The sequence below is a fragment of the Aethalodelphis obliquidens genome, unplaced genomic scaffold (genome assembly GCF_003676395.1).
Source record: "Aethalodelphis obliquidens isolate GAN/ISIS:26980383/991018 unplaced genomic scaffold, ASM367639v1 scaffold90, whole genome shotgun sequence".
Taxonomy (NCBI): Eukaryota; Metazoa; Chordata; class Mammalia; order Artiodactyla; family Delphinidae; genus Aethalodelphis; species Aethalodelphis obliquidens.
In genome coordinates this window covers 419758-443085 of record NW_020838034.1, presented here as the reverse complement: position 1 = coordinate 443085, position 23328 = coordinate 419758, and the positions used below count along the sequence as shown (strand labels likewise).

At 46.0% G+C, this 23328-nt stretch overlaps 1 protein-coding gene and 1 non-coding gene across 4 annotated transcripts in view; one reads left to right on the top strand and one right to left on the bottom strand.

Moving 5' to 3' along the window:
* S100A16 (S100 calcium binding protein A16) overlaps positions 1-4942 on the top strand; it is a 6028-nt gene extending 1086 nt beyond the window's left edge. For 2 of the 3 annotated variants that reach the window (XM_027095373.1, XM_027095374.1), the window contains exons 2-3: positions 3719-3896; positions 4211-4942. In XM_027095373.1, the coding sequence (XP_026951174.1) occupies positions 3744-3896; positions 4211-4369 (312 nt within the window). In that variant the 5' untranslated portion in view covers positions 3719-3743 and the 3' untranslated portion in view covers positions 4370-4942. Of the gene's footprint in view, positions 1-3718; positions 3897-4199 lie in introns of all 3 variants that reach the window. The other variant, XM_027095375.1, reaches the window with a different exon arrangement.
* Positions 4943-7777: 2835 nt separating this feature from the next.
* On the bottom strand, positions 7778-7850 carry TRNAD-AUC (transfer RNA aspartic acid (anticodon AUC)). The gene has a single exon. It is a non-coding gene; the product is annotated as a tRNA-Asp (tRNA).
* Positions 7851-23328: the final 15478 nt, after the last annotated feature.

Genomic DNA, 23328 nt, shown 5'->3' with positions numbered 1-23328 from the left:
GTGTGTGTGTGTGTGTGTGTGTGTGTGTGTGTGTGTGTGTGTGTGTATCCACACCAAACTCCTACAACTTCACTTGTTTGGAAAGAAATTTCCGAGGAACACTCTTCTTCCTCCAGCTACGTATTCTGAAAGCAGAAGAGTTTGGAAGGTCGATGGGTCACCCAAGCAGAGGGGATCAGAAATGGCAGAATTCCTTGCTCATTGTGATTGTGTACATTTGTGTGGATTAGATGCAGTGAGTCCTGTGAGGGTGGGGCTGGGGGGTAGGCAGGGACACTTGTGTGAGATAGTAGCCTCTGGAACTGGGAAAAGAGCAGGAGAAGAGGGAACAGAGAATGGAGCTGGAGAGGCTGGAGAGGTTAATTTGAAACAACCTTGCAAATTGAGTAAAGCATTACCAGCCCAGTGTAGATTGCAGCCTTCCCTGTGTATTGCAGGCAGCTGGGGCAAATGAGTGAATTAAGTAGGAAATGAAGGAGAGAGTAAGCAAGTGAATGGTGGATAAATGAGTGAACAAATTCAAGGTAGATGAAAGGAATGCAGAGAATGCCAAATTGAGGCTTGAGAGTGGCCTAGGCTCTAGAGGAGAGGTGACTAGGAGGGATAGGAGTCCAGGGACATATCCCAACACTTGGGAACAATTTAAGACTCAAGAAGTGTGTGTGGAGGTGGAAAGAGGAGGTGAGTTTTAGAGGGTGTGGTGGATGTTCAGGGCTCCACACGGAAAGGGACTGGGGAGTTGAAGAGATGGAGGGTGAAGAGGAGGCACTTGGAGGGGTGGGGCCCAGCACCTGGGGGTGGGAGGGTGAGGCTGGAGTGGCTGAGACCCAGAAGCATGGTGTCAGGGCAATTTGGGCTTTTGGAGAAGTCAGCAAGCTGGGCTGAGGTGGGCAGGGTGGGGGCCCCTTGGTTGCTCACTGATGAATCAGCCAAGGTGGAGACAGTGGACATTGCAGGAGGGTTGGGGGCCCAGGTGAGAGGGTCCTTTGGAGGATGAGTCCCTCCATTCTCACTGTTTTGGAAGGCTCCAGTGTACTGTCCACCTCCCCCCTCCCCCTCAGGCCAGGATCAACCTGTGGCAAAGTCAGTGCGGGAGTTACCTCCTGCCCCGCCCTTCCCAGGGAGGGGCTGACAGGATGGCCCACCACCTCCCCTCCCCGCAACCACATGCCTGGGGACCCTCTGGCCTGGTTTGGTGGGAGGACTGGGCAGGCAGGAGGGGCAGGTGACCTTGGCATGGGTGTGGTGGCAGAGCCTGTCTCCTGACCCCCAGGGAAGGGAGGGAGAAAGAGGGTAATGACACCTGACTCTTCTTTTCCTTCAGAAGAAGCTTCAGAAAAGCATTTGTCCAAATTGTTAACTCCAGCATTGTCCAATTGACCAGAAGAAGGTGGGGTGGGGACTATTGGGAGGGCTGGGAGCTGAAGTGCAGCTCTCTGGGGTGACTGTGTACCTGACAGCAGGTGCTGAGATGTCTCCTGGGAGCTCACCTGTGTCTTGCCAGGTAGAGGCTGAGGCATGGTATCAAGGAAGGGCAGGACTGGGCTCCAAGATGGCAGGTGGTGGGAGGGGAGTGCTCGGCCAGTGGCGAGAGGGACAGAGACACACTGCCCCCCAAACCCATTTCTTATCCTTTCCTCTCCCTGACTATTTCCCACAGGATTCCTCACTTGGGGAACAAGGTCTGGGATGGTGAAAGTGGGGGATTCTCTGATCTTTCTCCCCACTCCCAAGGCTGGTTGGGAGTAGGGCATGACACAGTCCTTGCTGACATGGGTGCAGCTTTCGGAATCCCCAGGAATACTGGTCGTAGGCCTGGGCAACTGCCCACCCAAGGGCAGCAGGGCAGACAGTTCATGGATTGAAACATTTTTGTCCTCATTTGTGAATGTTAGAGCATTTGTATGAAAGTCTTACAAAGGTATAAACATTGAACCACACAATTACACACAATAAATAAAGAGTACTGGAAAAAAAAAATGGTTTCCTACAGTCCTGGTTCCATACTTCATTCTTTCGGCCACAGACCAGAGTGGTCAGGTGGACGAGGCAGGGGAGAGAAGGGTAGGATTCCTGGTTAGAGTTGCCCTAAACTGACCCCTCTCCCTCTCAACTCTCCTTCCTTCCTCCATCCTGGCTTAGTCCTTCTGGGTCTCACCCTTCCTCCAGAAGAAGTTTAGTGAAAGAAAAATCTTCGAAGAGTGGTCAGGGGCCTTGGATACCTGGTATCAGGGCTGGCAGGAGGTGGAATATTTATAGAGCATCTACCTTGAGCAAAGCATTGGGCCAGGCCACGTGGGCGAGAGGAGATGCAGAGATTAAAAGCAGGGAGGTTGTATATCCAGGATTTTTGGGACTCACTTGGTCCCAAAGTCTCCCAGTCCTAACACAATGGCTGCATATAAGAAACACTATCCTTGCTTCAAGGAAGTTCTGGTGTCTGGGGAGAGATGATCCAGGAAGAGACTGCAGTCACAGCAGCTAGTGGGCCCAGCCAAGGCTGGCTGAGAGTCTGTGGGAGTCAGGGGAGGAGGACCAGAGGGCAGGGCAGTCTTCCCTGGAGGTGCGGTTTGGGCAGGCTTCAGCTAGGTGGAGAGGGCAGGGCAATGGGCACAGGAGGAGGGATGGATGGCCAAGAGGAGGATTAGAAAGCAGGTGGCAGGGGCAGGGGCTGCGGTGGGGCTCGGAGAAGCAGACTTCCCTTCCATTATCGAACCATGGGATGCCCTGGTGGCAGTGTCCACCTTCCCTTGCCAAGACCCAGTGGGCAAGGCAGCTGCAACTCATTCCTGGGCTTGGGGGCGGGAAGGGAGGCTTATTTGCCAGGGTTCACTTGGGGGGGCTCTGGGCATGGGCGGCGACTCACAGATCACAGATCCGCCTGTTGCCCTCATATCCTGTTATTCAGTAGGCTGTATCCGCTTGCAGTGTGAGTGCCTTTTGTCCTGGAGCGAGGGGCTGTTGTGTGTAGCCTCTGGCTGGCTGTGGAGGCTCCATCTCCAGCTGTCTCCAGCTGGGGCTGAACCTCCGAGCTCCTCCTTAGGTAATGGGGTGGGGAGGGGCCCTTGTATCCTGCTGTATATTTCGGGGTGGGTATGAGGGAGGTTAGGCTAGCCGGGGCTGGCTGGGGGCCTGCCCAAAGCCTCACTTGATGGATCGGGACATCGTCCTTTATCAGAGAAGGGCAGCCATGGCCTGAGACCCGCGACGCACTGTCCTGGAGCCTGGCGGAAAGGACTGAGGAGAGCCTAGGTCCCCGCCTCCTGCTTTGTTGCCTGGGGCAGGGGTCTCGGCCAGCCCTGGGGGTGGGGAACGTGGCCCATCCTAGCAGTTTCTAGCTGTGCTTGTCCCCGGGCCAGGGCCTCTGGGTGGGCCAGGTATGGAGAAGGCGGAAGGATGGGCACTGGCTCTCATCCTCTTCCCAGGAGCCTCTTGTTCTCTCTGGGGCTCTGACAAGCTCAGTGCCTGGGGCTGGGGAAGCGCCTGGAAAACCTGTTGAGGCTGTTGAGCTGGAGAGCACCTGGATGAGAGGAGACACATAGTTCTCATTCCAGGCCCACCCTGGGTTCCCCTTTCCCTGCTTACTTCCTCCTGAGGACCAGCCAGCCTGGGGGGCCAGAGGCCCGGGGGTGGGCCCAGCAGGTGGACAGGGGCAGAGAGGCGAAGGAGCAGGTGTGGCCTGTGGCGTCTCCTCACCTCCCCTCATCCTGGCGCCCAGGCCCTGCGAGGTGTGAGGCGGTGAGATGGCGGACTCCTACACGGAGCTGGAGAAGGCGGTGGTCGTCCTGGTGGAAAACTTCTACAAATACGTGTCCAAGCACAGCCTGGCCAAGGACAAGATCAGCAAAAGCAGCTTCCGGAAGATGCTTCAGAAGGAGCTCAACCATATGCTGACGGTGAGGTCCCCCCACCCAAGGGCCTGGCCTCTCCGCGCCCCTACCCCACCCAGCTCCTGAAGCTCTTGCCCTCTCTGGGTTTCCTTCCCCACCGCCGCTTCTGTCCTTTCAGAGTTATCCCCCCAAAACCAGGGGTCTCCACCCCGCCCAGCCCTCTGTCCTCAGGGTGCCCAGGCCTGAGCCAGTGAGGGCTCTGTTCCCATCTTCCAAGGGCAGCAGCAGCCCAGGCCAGACCCTGGACTCTGCCTAGGGTCCTTGCTGGGGCCTCTGTAGAGCTGCCACCTCAGTATTGCTGACCCTCAGTTCCTCGCCAGGACACCGGGAACCGAAGGGCTGCTGATAAGCTCATCCAGAACCTGGACGCCAACCACGACGGGCGCATCAGCTTCGACGAGTACTGGATCTTGATAGGCGGCATCACTAGTCCCATCGCCAACCTTATCCGCCAGCAGGAGCAGCAGAGCAGCAGCTAGAGGACCCTCCCACCGTCCCCTCCCCCATGCTCTTCCTAGGCTCCCTCCTCTGCCCACCCAGACCCCTGTCCTATCTTCTTCCTCTAGACCTTCTCCTGACAATTGCTGAACAGGGCAAGGGGGGACGTCAGGGCCCCTTTGTGAGTGTCTCAGTCTGGGGGTGTCTCCCTGAGGGTCTCAGTCCCCGGAGCCAGCAGACCCTGGGGCCCCTCTGTGACAGTGCTGTATGGGGACCCAAGAGTTTCCCCACCTGTTATCTACCCTTCTGACCTCTGATGTTCCTGCCTGATTCCGGGTCTCTCCTGACCTTAGAGGTCAGCTTGCTGCTTCAGGTCTCCCTGTTCCTGGCAACACCAGTAGAGACTCCTCTCTCCCCTTTCCCTCAGCCCCTCTGCTGGGTAGAGGAGACTTCCAGGGATTGCCCTCCAGCTGCCTCTGGGTCTGGGAACAGGGTTGAGCCCCCTCCCTCCTGAGCCACTGAAATGGGCAACAAAGGCTGGATTTGGAGTTTGTGTCCCCCTCACCAAGTCCCTTTGTAATGTTCATTAAAACCTTTCCACTCCTTGGAACTTCCTCATGCCTTGGTGATCTTTGCCATGGGCCCCGGTGCAAGGGGGTGGCAAGGGGAAATCTCACCGAGAGGGCAGAGCAAAAAAGAAGTAGAACTCTGGGATCCCAGCTGGTGCTGTCAGCCCTGGGTCAGCAGCTACTTCCCTCCTCCATGAAGGGCCAAAGGCCACACGTGTCATCACCTCTGGGCCCTCATAGACCAAGCTCAACTCACATTCAACTTCTGGGCACACAGTGTATCCCATTTTGTCCTCACTGAAATTCCATGAGAGAGGCGCTGCAACCTCAGTCTTGAGTCATGAATAGCACAGAGATACTGAATTCTCATGTACAGATTGTTCTAATACACAGAGAAGTTTATGGGATGAGAAAGTGGGTTGCAAAGAAAGAGGGGTGTGGAAGGCCAGAGTTGGGACTTGTGCCTGGTGTAGGGGACAATGACAGCTTCTATGTTTCTCCCCTGCCATGGAAAGACAGCACATGCCCCCAAGAGAAACGGGGCAGGAAATCCAGCCTGTGCGCTCTGGATCAATGGTTTTCAACCCAGGGCAGCTTACCCCTGAGGTTTAAGGTTTTTCTAAAGATGCACAGGCATAGACAGTTTTATTGGAATCCATTACAGATCCTCAACCTTCTAAAAGTGACCTGCCTCAGAATGGGCTTGCAGTCAAGGTAGCACACTAGTCGTCTTTACCATCTCTCCTTCACAGCAACCCTTCTCTAGTTAAAAATGTAAAGAACAGGGACTTCCCTGGTGGCACAGTGGTTAAGAATCCGCCTGCCAATGCAGGGGACACGGGTTCGAGTCCTGGTCTGGGAAGATCCCACATGCCGCGGAGCAACTAAGCCAGTGCGCCACAACTACTGAGCCTGCGCTCTAGAGCCCGCGAGCTGCTACTACTGAGCCTGCATGCCACAACTACTGAAGCCCGCGTGCCTAGAGCCTGTGCTCTGCAGCAAGAGAAGCCACCGCAAGGAGAAGCCCGCGCACTGTAGAGAAGACCCAATATAGCCAAAAAAAGAGTAAAGAACACCCTTTGCCTGTCCTGGGGAGTCACAATGCTACCTTGACTGAATGGTGAAGAACTCATTCACATTATATATATATAATTGTGATAAAATACACACATCAATTTACTCTCTTCCTAAACTTTAAGTGCACATTGCAGTATTGTTAGCTACATGCATATTGTTGTACAGCCGATCTCTAGAGCTTTTTCATCTTACAGGACTGAACCTCTATAGTCACTGAACAGCAACTCCCCATTCCCCACCTCTCAGGCCCTGGCAACCACCGTTCTACTTTCTGTTTCTATGAGTTTGATTACTTTAGTTACCTCATATTAAATGGAATCATGCAGTACTTGCCCTTTTGTGACTGGCTAATTTCACTTAACATAATATCCTCAAGGTTCATCCATGTTGTAGCATAGGACAGAATTTCCTTTTTTTGGAAGGCTGAATAATATTCCATTGTATGTATATACAACATTTTCTTTATCCTTTCATCTGTCAATGGGCATTTAGGTTGCTTCTAGATCTTGGCTAATGTGAATAAAGCTGTAATGACCATGGGAGTGATACTATCTCTTCAAGATCCTATTTTTAATTTTTTTCTTTTCTTTTTTTAAAGAATTTTTTGGCCGCACAGCATGGCATGTGGGATCTTAATTCCCCGACCAGGGATCGAACTCATGTCCCCTGCAGTGGAAGCACGGAGTCTTAACCACTGGACAGCCAGGGAAGTCCCCTCAATTATTTTCGATGTATACCCAGAAGCGGGCTTGCTGGGTTATATGGCAGTTCTATTTAAAAATTTTTGAGGAACCTCCATACTCTTCCATAGTGGCTGCACCATTTTACATTCCCACCAACAGTGCACAAGGGTTCCAATTTCTCCACATTCTCACCAATACTTGTTATTTTCTGTTTTAATTTTTTTTGATAGTGACCATCCTAATGAAAATGAGGTGATATCTTGTGTCTTTTTCTTTTTAATTTGCATTTCACTGATAATTAGTGATGTTGAGCATCTTTTCATATGCTTCTTGACCATTTGTGTAATCTACTTTGGAGAAATGTCTATTCAAATCCTTTGCTCATTTTTAAGTGGGTTTTTTTTTTTTTTTTAAGTGGGTAATTTTTTGTTTTATTTTGTTGAGTTGTAGTTCTTTATATATCCTGGATATTAATTAACCTGTTATCTGACATATGGCTTGCAAATATTTTCCCCTGTTCTGTAAGTTATCTTTTTACTTTGTTGATTATTTCCTTTGTTCCCCAGAAGTTTTTAAGTTTAATGTAGTCCTATTTGTCTATTTTTGCTTTTGTTATCTTTTTTGGTGTCATATTCAAGGAATCTTTGCTTGTTACAATGTCATGAGGATTTTCCTTGATGTTTTCTTCTAGGAGTTTTATAGTTTCAGGTCTTAATTTTAGGTTTCCATTTTGAGTTAATTTTTGTATATGGTATAAGGTAAGGGTCCAAGTTCATTCTTTTGTATATGAATATACAGTTTTCCTAACACCATTTGTTGAAGAGACTATCCTTTCCCCATTGTGTGTTCTTGATATCCTTGTTGAAAATCATTCAATCAAATATGTGAGGGTGTATTTTTGGGCTCTCCATTCTGGTCCATTGGTCTGTATGTCTATCTTTTTAATTAATTAATTAATTGATTGATTTTGGTTGCACTGGGTCTTAGTTGTGGCACGCAGGATTTTCATTGCGGCATGCAGGATATTTAGTTGTGGCATGTGGGATCTTTTATTTGTGGCATGCGGGCCTCTTAGTTGCAGCATGCGAACTCTTAGTTGTGGCATGCATGTGGGATCTAGTTCCCTGACCAGGGATCGAACCTGGGCCCCCTGCATTGATAGCGCAGTGTCTTACCCACTGGACCACCAGTGAAGTCCCTGTATGTCTGTCTGTCTTTTTGCCAGTTCCATACTGTTTTGATTACTGTAGCTTTATAATATGTTTTGAAATCAGGAAGTGTGACACTTCCAGCTTTACTCTTCTCTCTCGAGATTGTTTTGGCTATTTGGGGTCCTTTGAGATTCTATATGACTTTTAGGATAGTTTTGTCTATTTCTAAAAAAATGCCACTGGGATTTTGATAGGGATTGTATTTAATCTGTAGGTCACTTTGGATAGTATGGATATTTAATGATATTAAGTTTTCCAATACATGAACACGGGATGTCTTTCCCTCTATTTGTGCCTTCTTCAATTTCTTTCAGCAATGGTTTGTCATTTTCAGTGTACAAGTCTTTTGCCAAGGACTTGATGTGAAGCCTAAGGTGTGGGGATGGCATGAGAGATCCCGGAGGCAACTCAGAATAGAGCTCCCTTCACTGCCCCTGGTTTGTGTCTGGAAATAAACACTTCACTGGTCAAGACTTTAGAGCAGCTGGCAAGAAATGAACTGGTGTGTGACCCCAGTTACAGGCCTGTTTCTAGAGGGGTCTGAGTGTAAGCCTAGAGCATTGGGGAGGATGCTGAGCTTCAGTGGAGGTCAGAGAAACTTAACAACAATCAAGGATTGGGCTCCAGGGCCTGGAGCCAGAGAGGCCCTAAAGGAGCAAAAGCAGCTACTTTGAGGTCAGGCAGCTCATCTGGAGGCCTCTCTGGGGAGTGTTGGGGCCAGAGAAGGGTGGGCCTTCCTCCTTCACCCAGGAGTCCAGGGACCAGATGGCCTAGGCAGGGCCCGAGCAGAGCAGGGGATAGGGGGCCAGAACAGGCTCCTGTGGGGGTCCCACAGTGGAGCTGAGAAGGGTCTCTCTGTCTTGTGTCTCACACTGGCCTGGCCTAGTGTCTAAACTATTGGGACTGAGGTGTAGCCAGGCCTGTCATTCTATGGGATGAGAACCTGGCTTATCTTGCCACATTAGGGTAAGGAAACTAAAGGCACCTGGGTCAGCTTTTGTACTTCCTGCATATTTGGCTTTTCTTTCCATTTCAATTCCTAGTAAAGTTCCCTTTTGGAAAATAAAACAATTCTTTCTGTTTGTTCAATGTTAAAAGTTTTAAAAAACACGTTCTCATCCAAGGCTCATTTGGTCCTCCTTAACCCTGTGAGATAAGAATCATGATCCACATTTCACAGGTGAAGATATGGAGGCTCAGAGAGGGGACGTGACTTAGTCAAAGACACACTGCTGGTGACCAGCAGACCTGCCACTCAGACCCCCTCTTTTACTAACTGTGAACTGCCCGAAGGGCAGAGGCTGTTGTCTGTATCTTGGCCCCGATAACTATGAAGGGTTAAGCCCTTTGCAGGCCCTGTATGGTGGTTGTGGTTACTTCTGCTGAGGACCCATTCATTCATTTATTCATTCACTCATTCAGAAGGTAGTACTTTGTATGTGCCAGGCACAGTAGATACTGCAATAAAAAGAGGAGGAAAAATATGTTTCCTGATTTTATGGGGCTTTCAGTTTAGAGAAGACAATAAATAAGCACGTGAAAACACAAACAAGTGGATAATTACAAATTGAGGTCAACTGCTAAGGGATCACGTTTACAGTAACTTTTTTTTTCTTTTTGGCCACACCACATGGCTTGCGGACTCTTAGTTCCTTGACCACAGATTGAACCCAGGCCACGGCACTGAAAGTGCTGAGTCCTAACCACTGGACCACCAGGGAATTCCCTATGGTAATTTTAAACAAAGAAACTTGAATTTTAGTCTGGGAGTGGGGAATGTCATTATGGAAGTGACTCTTGAGTTGAAATCTGAAAGATGAGCAGAAGTTATCCAGGCAAAGGGAGGAAGGAGGGTGAGAGTGAAGTTGAGGGGAGGAAGTGCTACCTAGATAGAAGGACCATTATATGCAAAGGCTCTGTGGCAGGAAGGGGGCATGATGAGTTACCGAGGGAAAGTTAAGTGTGGCTAAAACCCAAGAACAAGGTGGAGAGAGATACAAGGTGAGGCTGGAGGCGTGGGCAAGACCCTGAGGGACATGTTAAGGACTGGTAGCCGCTGAATGGTTTTTTCAGCAATGTGAGTGTGTGTGTGTTTGTGTGCGCTTGGGTGTGCGACATGATCAGAGTTGCACTTTGAAAAATTTCCCTTAAAATTCCATTTTGCAATAATGGAAAAGATTAAGAGAGGGGGTAGAGTTGGGACAGGGAGACCAGTGGAGAGGTAATTTAACAAATAATAGCAAATAATTGCTCATTGTTACTGAGTACTTACTCTATACCTGGCATTGTTCTATTTCACAGATATTAACTCCCTAATCCCCACAACCCAATGAAGTAAGTACTTCTGTTATCTCCATTTTACAGGTGAGGAAACTGAGGCACAGAGAAGTTACATAACTTGCCAGAGATCATAGAACTGACAAGTGGTGGAACCCAGGCAGTCTGATTTGGGAGCTGCTGTTCTTAACTACGATTATCTCCTGAACTCGGGTGGAGAGAGCGCAGGTTCATTCATCCAGTCAACACGTGCTTATTTAGTGCTCACTACATGCCAGGCACTATTCTATCTCTATGGAGCTTGGAGTCTAGTCAGGTGGAGATACGTGAGCAGCAAACAAACAAAGAAATCATACGATGTGTAAAGAAAAATAAAGCAGAGATGAAGAACAGTGAGTTCTGGGGAGTGGTGTGGTGGGGAAATGTGAGAAGTGGATGCGTTCGTGAGAGATTTAGGGGGTAAAATAGTCAGGCCTTGATGGGCTGGACATGATGGATCAGGGAGCGGCAGGTGTGCATGTGACTCCCATATTTCTGGCTTGTGAAACCAAATACATGGTGGTGCCATTTATTGCCACAGGGAAAACTGGAGGAGGCCCAGATTTGGGGCAGTAGGTGTGTGTTTATTGCAATTTTAGTTTTAGACATCTTCTTGTGATAGTCACATGGTAATGTCAAAGAAGTAGTTGGATATACACATCCAGAGTTCAGAGAGGATGGCTGGATTGGCAGTTTGGGAGGCAGAAACATAGATGGAAACCTAAGCATTGGGCATGGATGAGCGTGCCAAGGGGTAGAGCATGGAGAAGAGAAGAGGTTGTGTCTAAAAAGCATCTGCAATTCTGACACCAATTCCAATTCAATGTGTGAGATTTTTCCCCATGCCACCAAGCAATTCTCTGACACCAGCTGGGTCTCTTATAATTCAGCTCAATTCTGAAATTATCTACCTGGAGACAGCATCAGATCTACAGGTTAAGGGCTCAGTCCTACAAAACGTCCCCCCGAACTCCCCCCCCGCCATTTCAGATACCAATTGAACTTCTGCCTATAAATCAGAGGTTCCCACTATCTCCTCTTTGGGTGCTAGAGAAGAGCTCTCTTCCCCAGATAGTCACATGGCCTCTCCCTCATCTGCTTCAGGTCTTTGATCAAATGTCTCTCTCTCAGTGGAAACTTCCTTGACCACTTTATTTAAAATTGAACCTCTTGAGACTTCCCTGGTGGTCCAGTGGTTAAGACCACACGCTCCCAATGCAGGGGACCTGGGTTCGATCCCTGGTCAGGGAACTAGATGCCGCATGCTGCAACTAAGAGCCTGTGTGCTGCAACACAGATCCTGCGTACCGCAGCTAAGACCTGGTGCAGCCAAATAAATAAATTAAAAAAATAAATATTAAAAAAAAAATTGAACCCCTCCACAGGCTGTTATACCCTATTCCTACTTCCTGCTTTATTTTTCTTCATGGCACTCGTGACCTCTAAAATACTATGTGTTTTACTTATTGTTTTTTTTTATTTTTTTAAATTTTTATTATTAAAAAAATTTTATTTTATTTTATTTACTTTTGGCTGTGCTTGGTCTTTGTTGCTGTGCGCGGGCTTTCTTTAGTTGCGGCGAGTGGGGGCTACTCTTTGTTACTTTGCGCAGGCTTCTCACTGTGGTGGCTTCTTTTGTTGCGGAGCACGGACTCTAGGTGTGTGGGCTTCAGTAGTTGTGGCATGCAGGCTCAGTAGTTGTGGCTCATGGGCTCTAGGGCACAGGCTCAGTAGTTGTGGCACACAGGCTTAGTCACTCTGCAGCAGGTGGGATCTTCCCAGACCAGGGCTCGAACCCGTGTCCCCTGCATTGGCAGGCGGATTCTTAACCACTGCACCACCAGGGAAGTCCCTACTTATTGTTTATTGCAAGCACCACGAGGGAAGATTTCATTGTCTCTCTTGTTCACTGTAGCATCCCACAGTGCCTAGCACATAGTAAGTGTAAATCCATTGTTCAAAATAGAGTCATGCCTGTCAAGGGCCACTATCAAGTCTCTTTCAGACACCCAAGGACTGGAAAACTTCTGAAGACAAAAAGTTACAGATTCTCAGAGAAAACACACCCCGTAGAAGCACATCCAATTTTGACACAACTCTGGACCAAAATAGATATGAACCCACCCCCTCTTTCCTGCACCTTGCCCTTTGAAGCCCAGTGAAAGACTCAAACCCCCAGCCTTTGGGGCTAATGCCACTCTATGCGTCTGGCCTCTTTCCTCCCTCAGAAAGTGAATAACTTTCTCTTTTTCCCTTGTTAATCCTTCTGTGAATTCTTTCACAACCCGTGTTGGCTCACCTAACAGTAAGTACTCAATATTTGTTGAATAAATGAACTTCCACATGGATGTCTCACAGTATATGAAACTGACCAAGTCCAAAAACAAACTCCTGGTTTTCCCTCCAAATCCACATCCTCCACCCCACTTTCCCATATTAACGGCGCTACAATCTGCTCAGCCGTACAAGTCAAATCCAGAAGTTTTCTTGGGGTCTTCCTTACCTCTCACTCCCCATACCTAACTGATCAGCAAGTCCTATTGGTTCTACCTCAAAAATAAACCTCAAATCTTTTCACTTCTTTTCCTCTCTAATGCCCTTCCCATCATTTCAAAACCATCACCATCTCCCCCCACTGCAAGGGCCAATCTTTTCTGCTTCCCACAAGTCCTGCCTTGATCCATTCCTGAAATTACTGCCAAGGTCATCTTTTCTGTTTCTTCTAAAAGAATGCCCATGACCCATATCCATTAGCAGCAGCCACAACAGCAACAAATTAAGCAGCAAAATACAGAGAAGAAAGAAAAAAATTAATCACTATCCCACCACCCAGAAATAAGCATTAACATTTGTTGAATACCATTTGGCTCTCTATCAGTATAGACAGCTAGAGAGACTGATAGATAGACTTACAGAAAAAACAGTGACAAAAATGGGACCACAATACATGTTATTTATAATAAAAAGTACTCTTTAGGTTTTACTTGTAGATAACAAAAGGGAAAAATGGAAAATGAACAAATTACTAAATTTTATGAAATAAAATAAATCTCGTGGTGAAAAATAAATTATGTTTCATCATGAGAAATATTAGCTTGTAAAAGAGTCAGAGATAAAAAACAACTCCTCACCACCTACCAGAAGGATGAGGAAAACAGTATATTTACACTTATTCCCATTTCCCCTGCCCCAATCTACCAATTTCTGATAGTTATATTAGTTAATTTTAAAATGTCTACGTATACCGTATTCACATTCTGTTTTGTAAACATGATTTCCAATGCAAGTTTGGTCTTAGTTCTAGTTCTATGAATTCAGCTCTCACAAACAGACCTTTTCGCCTGGCTGCTTCATTCCGGCATCCTTTATTTGAGTCATTATTTGGTTGGTTGGATTTCAAAGGGCTCTTGGCTTCTGTATTCCCTGAGTTCTTTCAGCTTGACACTGTTGCTGCTTGGCAGGGCATAAAATTCTCAGGTCATACATTCTTTCTCTCTGTGCCCTGTAGACATGGCTCCTCTGTTTGCTGCCATTGTGAGTTCCATGGGAAAATCTCAGGCTAACTGGATTTTCCTACCTTGTCTGTGGCTGGCTTTCCTTCCATGGATGCTCTCTCTTCTTTTCTTTCTTTTTCTTTTCCTACTATTTTAATGTTGAAATATTTCAAGCATACAGAAGAGTATAGAAAATAGCACGTTATCCAGTCATAAGCTTTGTTGAATTTAAAAAATATTTGCTTTAGATTCCTTAAAACAAACAAAATTTACAGATCTAGGTGAAGGCCTCCACATGCAATCCTATATTGCACTGGCCCTCTCCACAGCTGTAGCCACTGTTGGGAGGAGGAAATTTTCCTCTGCCCTTCTAGGTTCTTCTGGCTGGTCTAAGAATTAAATTGACATGAGACAGATTAACAGGAGAAAATCAAACAGAAGGTTAATGAGATGTATACATGGGCGAGACCTAGGAAAACTAAGTAACTCACCAAAATGGTCAAAACCCTCACCTTAAATGCCATCGTCAGCTAAAGACAAAAGGAATTTGGGGGTAGTTGTTTGGAGCTTCAAAGGAGAGGAAGACAATTCAGTAAGAGATAGAGAAGCAAATATTTTGTAAATAAATATTTGCTGGGCCATGCAGAGACAATCGGACACTAGTGGACTCTGATCTCTCCCTACCACACCTAGCCTATATTCTTTGCAGGTAGCTCTGGTGATAGCTTTATTCTGGCTTTTATCCAAATTCTTTAGGCAGCAAAGGGGACGTTAATAGAAAGACTTCCTGAGTCTTATGTTTCTTAAAATTAAATTAATCTTCAAGCCAAAGAGACACATTTTGGGGTGGCAAATTTTGCTCCTGAATTATGAGTTTATAGTTTTTTACCGCTATCCTGAATTATGCGTTTATGATTCCCTTGATTAAAAAAATAATTTTGATCACATGTGTACATATTCCTAAGCAATATGTTATTTAGTACTGCATGTTTTTGCACTTTACATAAATAGTACCATAACGCATGGATTCTTCTGCAACATCCTCTCTTGTTTTATCCATATTGATGAAGTTCATTCATTTACATTACTGTGTCATATTTCATTGTTTAAATATGCTCTAGGGCTTCCCTGGTGGCGCAGTGGTTGAGAGTCTGCCTGCCGATGCAGGGGACATGGGTTTGTGCCCCCGGTCCGGGAAGATCCCACATGCCGCAGAGTGGCTGGGCCCGTGAGCCATGGCCGCTGAGCCTGCGCGTCCGGAGCCTGTGCTCCGCCAATGGGAGAGGCCACAACAGTGAGAGGCCCGCGTATCGCAAAAAAAAAAAAAAGCTCTAATTTATTTCTCTATACTGTTGATGAACAGTAGGGTTGTTTTCATTTTTTTTCAGTTTCTTTTAAAACTATTTTATTATCTATTAATTAAAATTATTATTGTATTATAGTAAGAAAACATAATCTGTGTAATAATGATTCTTTGAAATTTATTGAGACTTCTTTTGTGTCCTAGATCTTATTCAATATTACATGATCCACATGTGCTAGAAAAAAATGTTTATGTTCTCTTTGTTGGGTGTAGGATTCTCTATATATACCAAATAGTTTGAATTTACCAATAACATTATTCAGCTATTTTATATTTCTGCTTTTTTTTTGTCTCCTTGATCAGTTTCTGAGAAGAGTGCATTACAATTTCTAACCATAATTTATTTCTTCCAGAAGTTTTGTTAGCTGTTGCTTTATATATTTTGAGGCTATATTATTGGTGTTTTAATGTTCATGATGTTTGTATTTTCTTGTATTATGTTCCTCTTATCTCATAGTTTTTCATCTTGAATTCTCTTTTATCAAATATCAAAATTACTTCCCTGATATTTCTTATGCTTTATATTTCCCTAGTGTATTTTCTCCTGTTCTTTTATTTAAAATATTTAAAATTTAAACATTTAATACATTTTTCTTTTAAATGTTTCTCTTGTATGCAACATATTGCTGAAACAAATTTTAAACCCAACTTGGGAATCTTTGTCTTTTAACAAGTATGTTTATTTTGTTCATCTTTATTACAGATTCCTTTATGGTATTAGGACTTATTCTGACATTTTAATTTTCTGTATACTGTGCCTTTTTTGTCGTTTTTTTCTTTCTTGCTTTCCAACGGATGGAGCCAACTTTCTTCTTATATTTTAAAAGTTATATATTCTGGGTGAGAGGGAGGGAGACGCAAGAGGGAAGACATATGGGAACATATGTTTATGTATGACTGATTCACTTTGTTATACAGCAGAAACTAACACACCATTGTAAAGCAATTATACCCCAATAAAGATGTTAAAAAAAAAGTTATATATTCTATATTTTTACAATGTTGTGATTGCTTTAATTTAACTCCAGGTTCCTCCTTAGAATAATTTCTAAATGTATCATTCATTTTATATTTCCGTTAATAGCAAAAGTACTTTTTCACACCCTCATATCCTTTTACTCTTGCCCTTTCCTCTCTCTTCTCTCATCATCTTGACAGTTCTTAAAATTCAGGTTGATTCTTCTTTTGTGTAATTCCCCAACCAAAGGCTAGCTGTCTTGTCCCTCAAGTACTTTTCCTCAAGCCGATAATAAAATTTTGTGCCAAGTCCTTTTTTTGCAAATATAACCTGCAGCAACTGGAGACGCTGCTCTCCACCCAACCATTTCATTCTCTCTCTCTCTCTCTCCCTTGCCCTTTGGCTTTTAAAAATAATCAGTTTTATTATATTATTTAACCAGTTTTACTCCCCATGTCTCAGGCATCATCCTCATTTCTCTCTTCTTATTTGAGTACTTTCTCTAAGAGTGTTGTTTTCTTTAAAAAAATGAATTTATTTATTATTTTTGGATGTGTTGGGTCTTTGTTGCTGCACGCAGGCTTTCTCTAGTTGTGGTGAGCAGGGGCTACTCTTTGTTGCAGTGCGCAGGCTTCTCATTGCGGTGGCTTCTCTTGTTGCAGAGCATGGGCTCTAGGCGCGCAGGCTTCAGTAGTTGTGGCACGAGGTCTCAGTAGTTGTGGCTTGCAGGCTCTACAGTGCAGGCTCAGTAGTTGTGGTGCACGGGATTAGTTGCTCCATGGCATGTGGGATCTTCCCGGACCAGGGTTCGAACCTGTGTCCCCTGCATTGACAGGCAGATTCTTAACCACTGTGTCACCAGGGAAGTCCCGAAGAGTGTTTTTTTTTTTTTTTTTACGGTACGCAGGCCTCTCACTGTTGTGGCCTCTCCTGTTGTGGAGCACAGGCTCCAGATGCACAGGCTCAGCGGCCATGGCTCACGGGCCCAGCTGCTCCACGGCATGTGGGATCTTCCCGGACCGGGGCATGAACCTGTGTTCCCTGCATTGGCAGGCAGACTATCAACCACTGTGCCACCAGGGAAGCCCCCGAAGAGTGTTTTTAATGTTGGTCTTTTTCCTGAGGCCTACTATGCCTGAGGATTTTTTTTTTTTTGGCTGTGCCAGGCTGCTTGTGGGATCCTATTTCCCCCACCAGGGATCGAACCCGGCCCCAGGCAGCGGAAGAGCAGTCCCAACCCCTGGACCACCAGGGTTTAATACCCTCACATTTGAATGACTATTTGGCTATATGTAAGATTTCTTTCAACGTTTGAAAACATTGCTACTTTGTCTTCTTGCATCTAGTGTTTCTGTTGAGAAGTCTGATGCAGTTTGATTTTTGTTCCTTTGTATTTCTTTTGGAGATGTTTAGAATTTTATCTGATTTGATACACTTAAATTTCAGTATGAGTCTAAATGTGTTTTTTGCCCTCCTTTGTTACCCCAGTTAGCACTCTGTGAGCCATTTCAAGCTGAGAACTTTCACCTTACTCTAACTCTCAGAAATGTATTAGCATATTTCTTCAGCTATTCCCCCCTACCTTTTTTTCTTCCTCTCTTTGGGGAATCCTATTATCCTGATCTCACACTTTTATTCTCTATGTCATTTAGCTCCTTTTGAAGTATTCTCTCTTTAATCTTTTCTTCTGCCCTCTGGGAGATTTTCTCAGTCTGATCTCCCAGTTCACTCATTTGTTCTCCAGCTGTATCCATCCTTTATTTTTTCCACTTGTTGTGTTCTTAATGTCAACAAATATATTTTTTATATTCGATATGTCTACTCGGTTCTTTTTTTATGACCTCTTGTTCTTATTTCTATCAGTTGTTCTTTATCTTTTTGAGGATATTTATTATCTTATTTTAATTTCTTGGTTCATCAGTTTCAACAATTCTACTTCAAATGGTTTAGCTTGCTCTTATTATGTCATTATAATAGCTATATACCTCAGGTTCTGATTATTTTGGCTTGTAAGTACATGTTTCCTGGGCTGGGGTGGGGTTTGTTCTCAGTTATTGTGTCCGGTGATGGGTATTGGGGCCCTCAGTGTGGACAGCCAAAGACACCAGAGAACTAGGGTCACTATTCTCTTTGCTGTCACTCTACTAGGCAACATTCTGGGAAGGGCTATGCCTTCGAACTCTAAAACACAGCTCTGGGAAGAGGCAGTCCCTTTAGGTCGTAATCCTCCAGCTCTGGGGATTTGCAGGAGGGGGCTTTGCTGCCCCAGGTCAGCCCACACCTATGTTCATCTGCTTCTTATCCCAACAGGGCTTTTATGCTGCACTGTTTGTAGTCAGCTGTCAGGGTTCTTGTTTTTCCATGGAGACAATCATATCATCTTGTTATTTTTTCCTAATCCTTAGACCTTAAGAAAAATGGCCATACACTTCAGTTTAACGTTGAGTGAAGTGATAATAGTGGGAATCATTTCCTTGTTCTTGACTTTAATAAGAATGATTTAGGGACTTCCCTGGTGGCGCAGTGGTTAAGAATCTGCCTGCTAATGTAGTGGACACAGGTTCGAGCCCTGGTCGGGGAAGATCCCACATGCCGCGGAGCAGCTAAGCCCGTGCGCCACAACTACTAAGCATGCTCTCTAGAGCCCGTGTGCCACAACGACTGAGCCCACGTGCCACAACTACTGAAGCCTGCACACCTAGATCCCATGCTCCGCAAAAAGAGGAGCCACAACAGTGAGAAGCCTGCGCACCACAACAAAGAGTAGCCCCTGCTCGCCGCAACCAGAGAAAGCCCGCGTGCGGCAACGAAGACCCAATGCAGCCAAAAATAAATAAATAAATAAATTTATACTTTAAAAAAAAATAATTTAAATCATTTACTATTGAGAATGAAATTGAACTAAGTTTTTGATAGATGCCCTTTGTTGGTCAAGATATTTCTTTTCCATTCCTAGATTACTAAGAGTTTCATTATGAATGGGTATTAAATTTATTCTGGCATCTCTTGAGATAATCATATAATTTTAATTTTTAATCTGTTAGTGGGGTGACTTACATTAATACATTTGCTAATGTTAAAACCATCTCTGCATTCATGATGTTGACCCAACTTAGGCATGATGTATTTTTCTTAAGTATAATGATGGAGTCCATTTGCTAATAGTTTACTGAGGATTTTGTATATGTAAGCATAACTGAGATTGGTTTCTAACTTTCCTTTCTCGTATGGTACATTTCTGGTGTTCACATGCAGGGTGATTTACTTAGTACACAGATTTGGCTGTGTATAACAAATACCAAAAATAGCAGAGGCAAGTAGGAAGAAGTTGACTGCTTTGTCACGTACTGTCTGGAGGTTTGTGGTCTAGGGCTAGTTTGGGGGTTCTGCCCAGCTATCCCTGGTTTGTATGGTCCAAATGGCTCATCTGTATTCTAAACAGCAGTGAAAGAACAGCATGTTCTCTGCCATTAAGGGCATGAATCAGAAGTTGCATCTATCGCTGTTACTGGCCAGAGTTGGAATCAAACTCAGATTTGGCTCAAAAGTCAATGTTCGAGAGACAACGGTTGGTGGAGAAAGATGCTTTATACAGGAAGCTGGCAACCTGGGAAGATGGTGGATTAGTGCCCCCCAAACCATCTCCAAGTTGCCAGTTAGAGGGAAAAGGATTTTATAGGAAAAAACTGGGAAGATTCGGGGGTGTGCAGGCAGGGGCTATGTGCCGAACAGTAACAGTCAACTCTGACAATCATCTCAGAATTGGTCATGCAGTGATCTGGTCAGCATCATCTTGATTGTTTTAAGAACAGTCAATCTATAGCTCCAGGGTTGCTTTGTTCCCATTTCCTTGAGGCCAGTTTCTGGAATTAGGCAAGCCATAGATTTAGTACTGCTCAGGATGGAGCCGCTTGTATCATGGCTATAGTCTGGTTACCATGTAGTTAGCTTTTTCCCTCTGGTGGTGGTTTTAGTAACTGCAAAACAACTCAGGAATGTGCATCAGACTCTGTTCTCTAAGTCCTTCAGGGAGGAGTGAGCGATTCTGTGACTGCCATGTGGCTGACCTGTTTAAATTGTTACCAGTTCTCCTGGCCAAACTCTTATCTTTTGTTACTATATGTTCCCATTCTTTCAATCCTTGACTCTTGAGCCTGCATTTTGTGACTCATGGGAGGCCTTGGAGACCAAAGCTTTTCTACAAATAAGAGGCAGGAGGAGGACATGGTGGTGTGGGGGAGGTCTGTCCGGGGAAGCCTCCATAATGTCCTGCTCAGTAACATCACTTCTGTTTACTTCTCTAGGCCAGAGCTCAGTCATGTGGCTACTCCTAGATGCAAGGAAGGCTGGGGAGTGTGGCCTTTCTTTGAACTTAAAAGTACAGGTTCTTTTGCTATGAGAGACAAGAGAATAGGTAATGGCGCAACCAGCAGTCTTTACTGCAAAGCTTATTTCATATCTGCCACATAAAATAAGCTGGGCACTCTTTCCTTTTTTTCTAGAAATATAAGTTTGTATAAGATTTTTTTTCTTGGCTATTTGATAAACTTGCCTGCAAAAATCATTTGGATCGGTTTTATTTATTTATTTATTTATTTATTTGTGGTACACGGGCCTCTCACTGTTGTGACCTCTCCCATTGCAGAGCACAGGCCCCGGATGCGCAGGCTCAGCGGCCATGGCTCACGGGCCCAGCCACTCCGCGGCATGTGGGATCTTCCCAGACTGGGGCACGAACCCGTGTCCCCTGCATCGGCAGGCGGACTCTAAACCACTGAGCCACCAGGGAAGCCCGGATCTGTTTTATTTTTAATTTTTATCATTATTGTGTGGATTTATACTACGGATCAATTTCTTTAATAGTTATAGGTCTTCAGATTTCCTCTCTCTTAGTCAATTTTGGTGAATTTTATATATATATATATATATATATATATATAATATATATATTCCCCCTGCAAAGCTGCCTATTTTATGTAATTTTTCAAATTTCACTCTCAGTTGTTTTTTTAAGATTGATTGATTGATTGATTAGCTGTGTTGGGTCTTCTTTGCTGTGCAGGCTTCTCATTGCGGTGGCTTCTCTTGTTGCAGAGCACGGGCTCTAGGCGCACGGGCTCAGTAGTTGTGGCTCGCCGGCTCTTGAGTGCAGGCTCGGTAGTTGTGGCTCACAGGCTTAGTTGCTCCGTGGCATGTGGGATCCTCCTGGACCAGGGCTCGAACCCGTGTCCCCTGCATTGACAGGTGGATTCTTAACCACTGCGCCACCAGGGAAGCCCCTCTTGGAGATTCTTGGTGATTGGACATTATAGGGGAGGTTTACCATTGTGATCACCTGTGTTTAAGTCATGCCTCATTCATTGTGTGAGCTTGGGGAAACTTCCCTGAACCTCATTTTTCTCCTTTATAAAGTGGGGTAAGACTGTACTAATTTCCTGGGATTGTTCTGTAAATTAAATGGGATGATATACGGACAGTTACCCAGCACACAGCAGGTGCCCCATAATGTCAGTCTGCACCCCTCCAGCAAAGGGAATGACAAATGCATTACACATGGCAGATCCAGAATGACCCACACCCAGTGTGATAATGCAGGTTCTCTCATGCTGAGCAGGCTGTCAGGGGATAGTAGATAAATTATTTCATAAAGTTTGTTAAGAGAAAATATTTAAAAGCATATTTGCGGGGGGTTGGGGGGGGAGAAGAAGAATAAAAGGGGTCCTTGTAGTGAAAAAGTTTAAGCTCAGAGGTTGGTGCAACTCCCCCAAAGTCACACGGTAAGTCAGGAGAAAGCCAGGGCTTAAATCTGGGGCCCCAATAGCAAGACCATTTCTCTTCCCGCCAAGTTGCCCCCGGGATAGTGGGTGGGTTGGCAGAGCTTGGCAGTGTTCAGCCCCTTGCTTCTGCCACCTAGTTCCCTCCTGACTCCTCCCTGTGGCTTTTAAACAGTTTACAGGTATACAGTTTCCATCTTAGAAGTCCACCTGGGCTGGAAAAACTTCATACATCAGGCAGGTGTGAGAGGTGTGGGTGTGGGAAGGCTCGCTGGAGATGAATCAGCACTGCCTACTCCTGCCTGAGTCAGGAGCAGGGCAGGGCAAGAACAGGCAGACCCCATAGGAGGGAGGGAAAGGAGAGCCCAGAGACCAGCCTGCAATGCCACGTCGCAACCACCAGGAGGCATAAACAAGACAGGCAAAGCCCAGGAGCCGCTGGTAGGAAACCTCTGGCACCTGGAGCTGGGGCGAGGGAATGGACGGAAAGCAGACACCCAGTTTCCCAGTCTGGGCATGGGCACAGTCACTGCCAGGATGTGCCCACTGCCTGCCTGTGTCCTGGCTTCTCTGCCTTCATGGAGAAGTGGAGAATGTAGAGCGGGATTGGAATCTAGGGGTCGGTCTATCTAACCCTCCTGTTCTGCCAGGAGGGGGAGGGAATTGCTCTAGATCACACAGCAAGTTAGTGGCAAATTATGTGATTTTCATCAGTCTCAGGAATATGGCCCCTTGATGGGCACTGTCCTGGCCTCAGTTCCTACTTAAGGACAGGTGTCCAGGTAGTGCCCCTAGCAATCAGTGGCACTCTTGCCCTCTCTCTCTCTCATCTTTCTGGTCTTCTTCTCTTTTCCCTCACAGTCCCTTTGTTTCTGTGACTCTATTTTTCTCAGACCTTTTCTCCCAGTTTCCATCTGTCTGCCTCCCATCTCCATCCTTGCCCGTTGGGGAGTTTGCTCTGCTTCTTCCCGCACAGGGTCCACGAGCGTGATGTTTCCTGCAGTCACTTCTCAGGGATTCATAGCTCTCTGAAGCTCCATTTTCCAACCCAGGGTCTCAGTTCCACTCCTGAGATCCAGAGGAGAAGTTATGATTTGGTAACATAGTCAGTGATGTGATTTGGGGAGGTGGGAAGGCCCCCTTGCTCCTAAATACTGCCCCCAGCACGCCACCCCGCATTCCGTAACCATAAACTCCCGGTTAGCACCTGGTGTGGGCAAGACCATTTGCTCATGCAGTCCCTGCCCTGTGAGGTCACCATGTGGGAGTGAGGGTGAGAGGAGACAAGCACACGAGTGATTCAATGGAGAGCAGAATGCTCTGAGCACACAGGACAAAAGGAGTGCTTGGTGCGGGACAGAGCAGGTAGAGACAGAATTGGGGGCAGGCTCTGTGAGGTCGGGGGCGTTAAAACGGCCTTTGAAGGATAGGTGGGATTTCAGCAGGAAGGGGTGTGGTGAGTGGGCACATTCTGAGCAGAAGGATGAACATGAACAGAGTCTTGGCCACCCCAGGTGCACATACCCCCACGTGCTCAGGTACAGTGAGCAGGCAG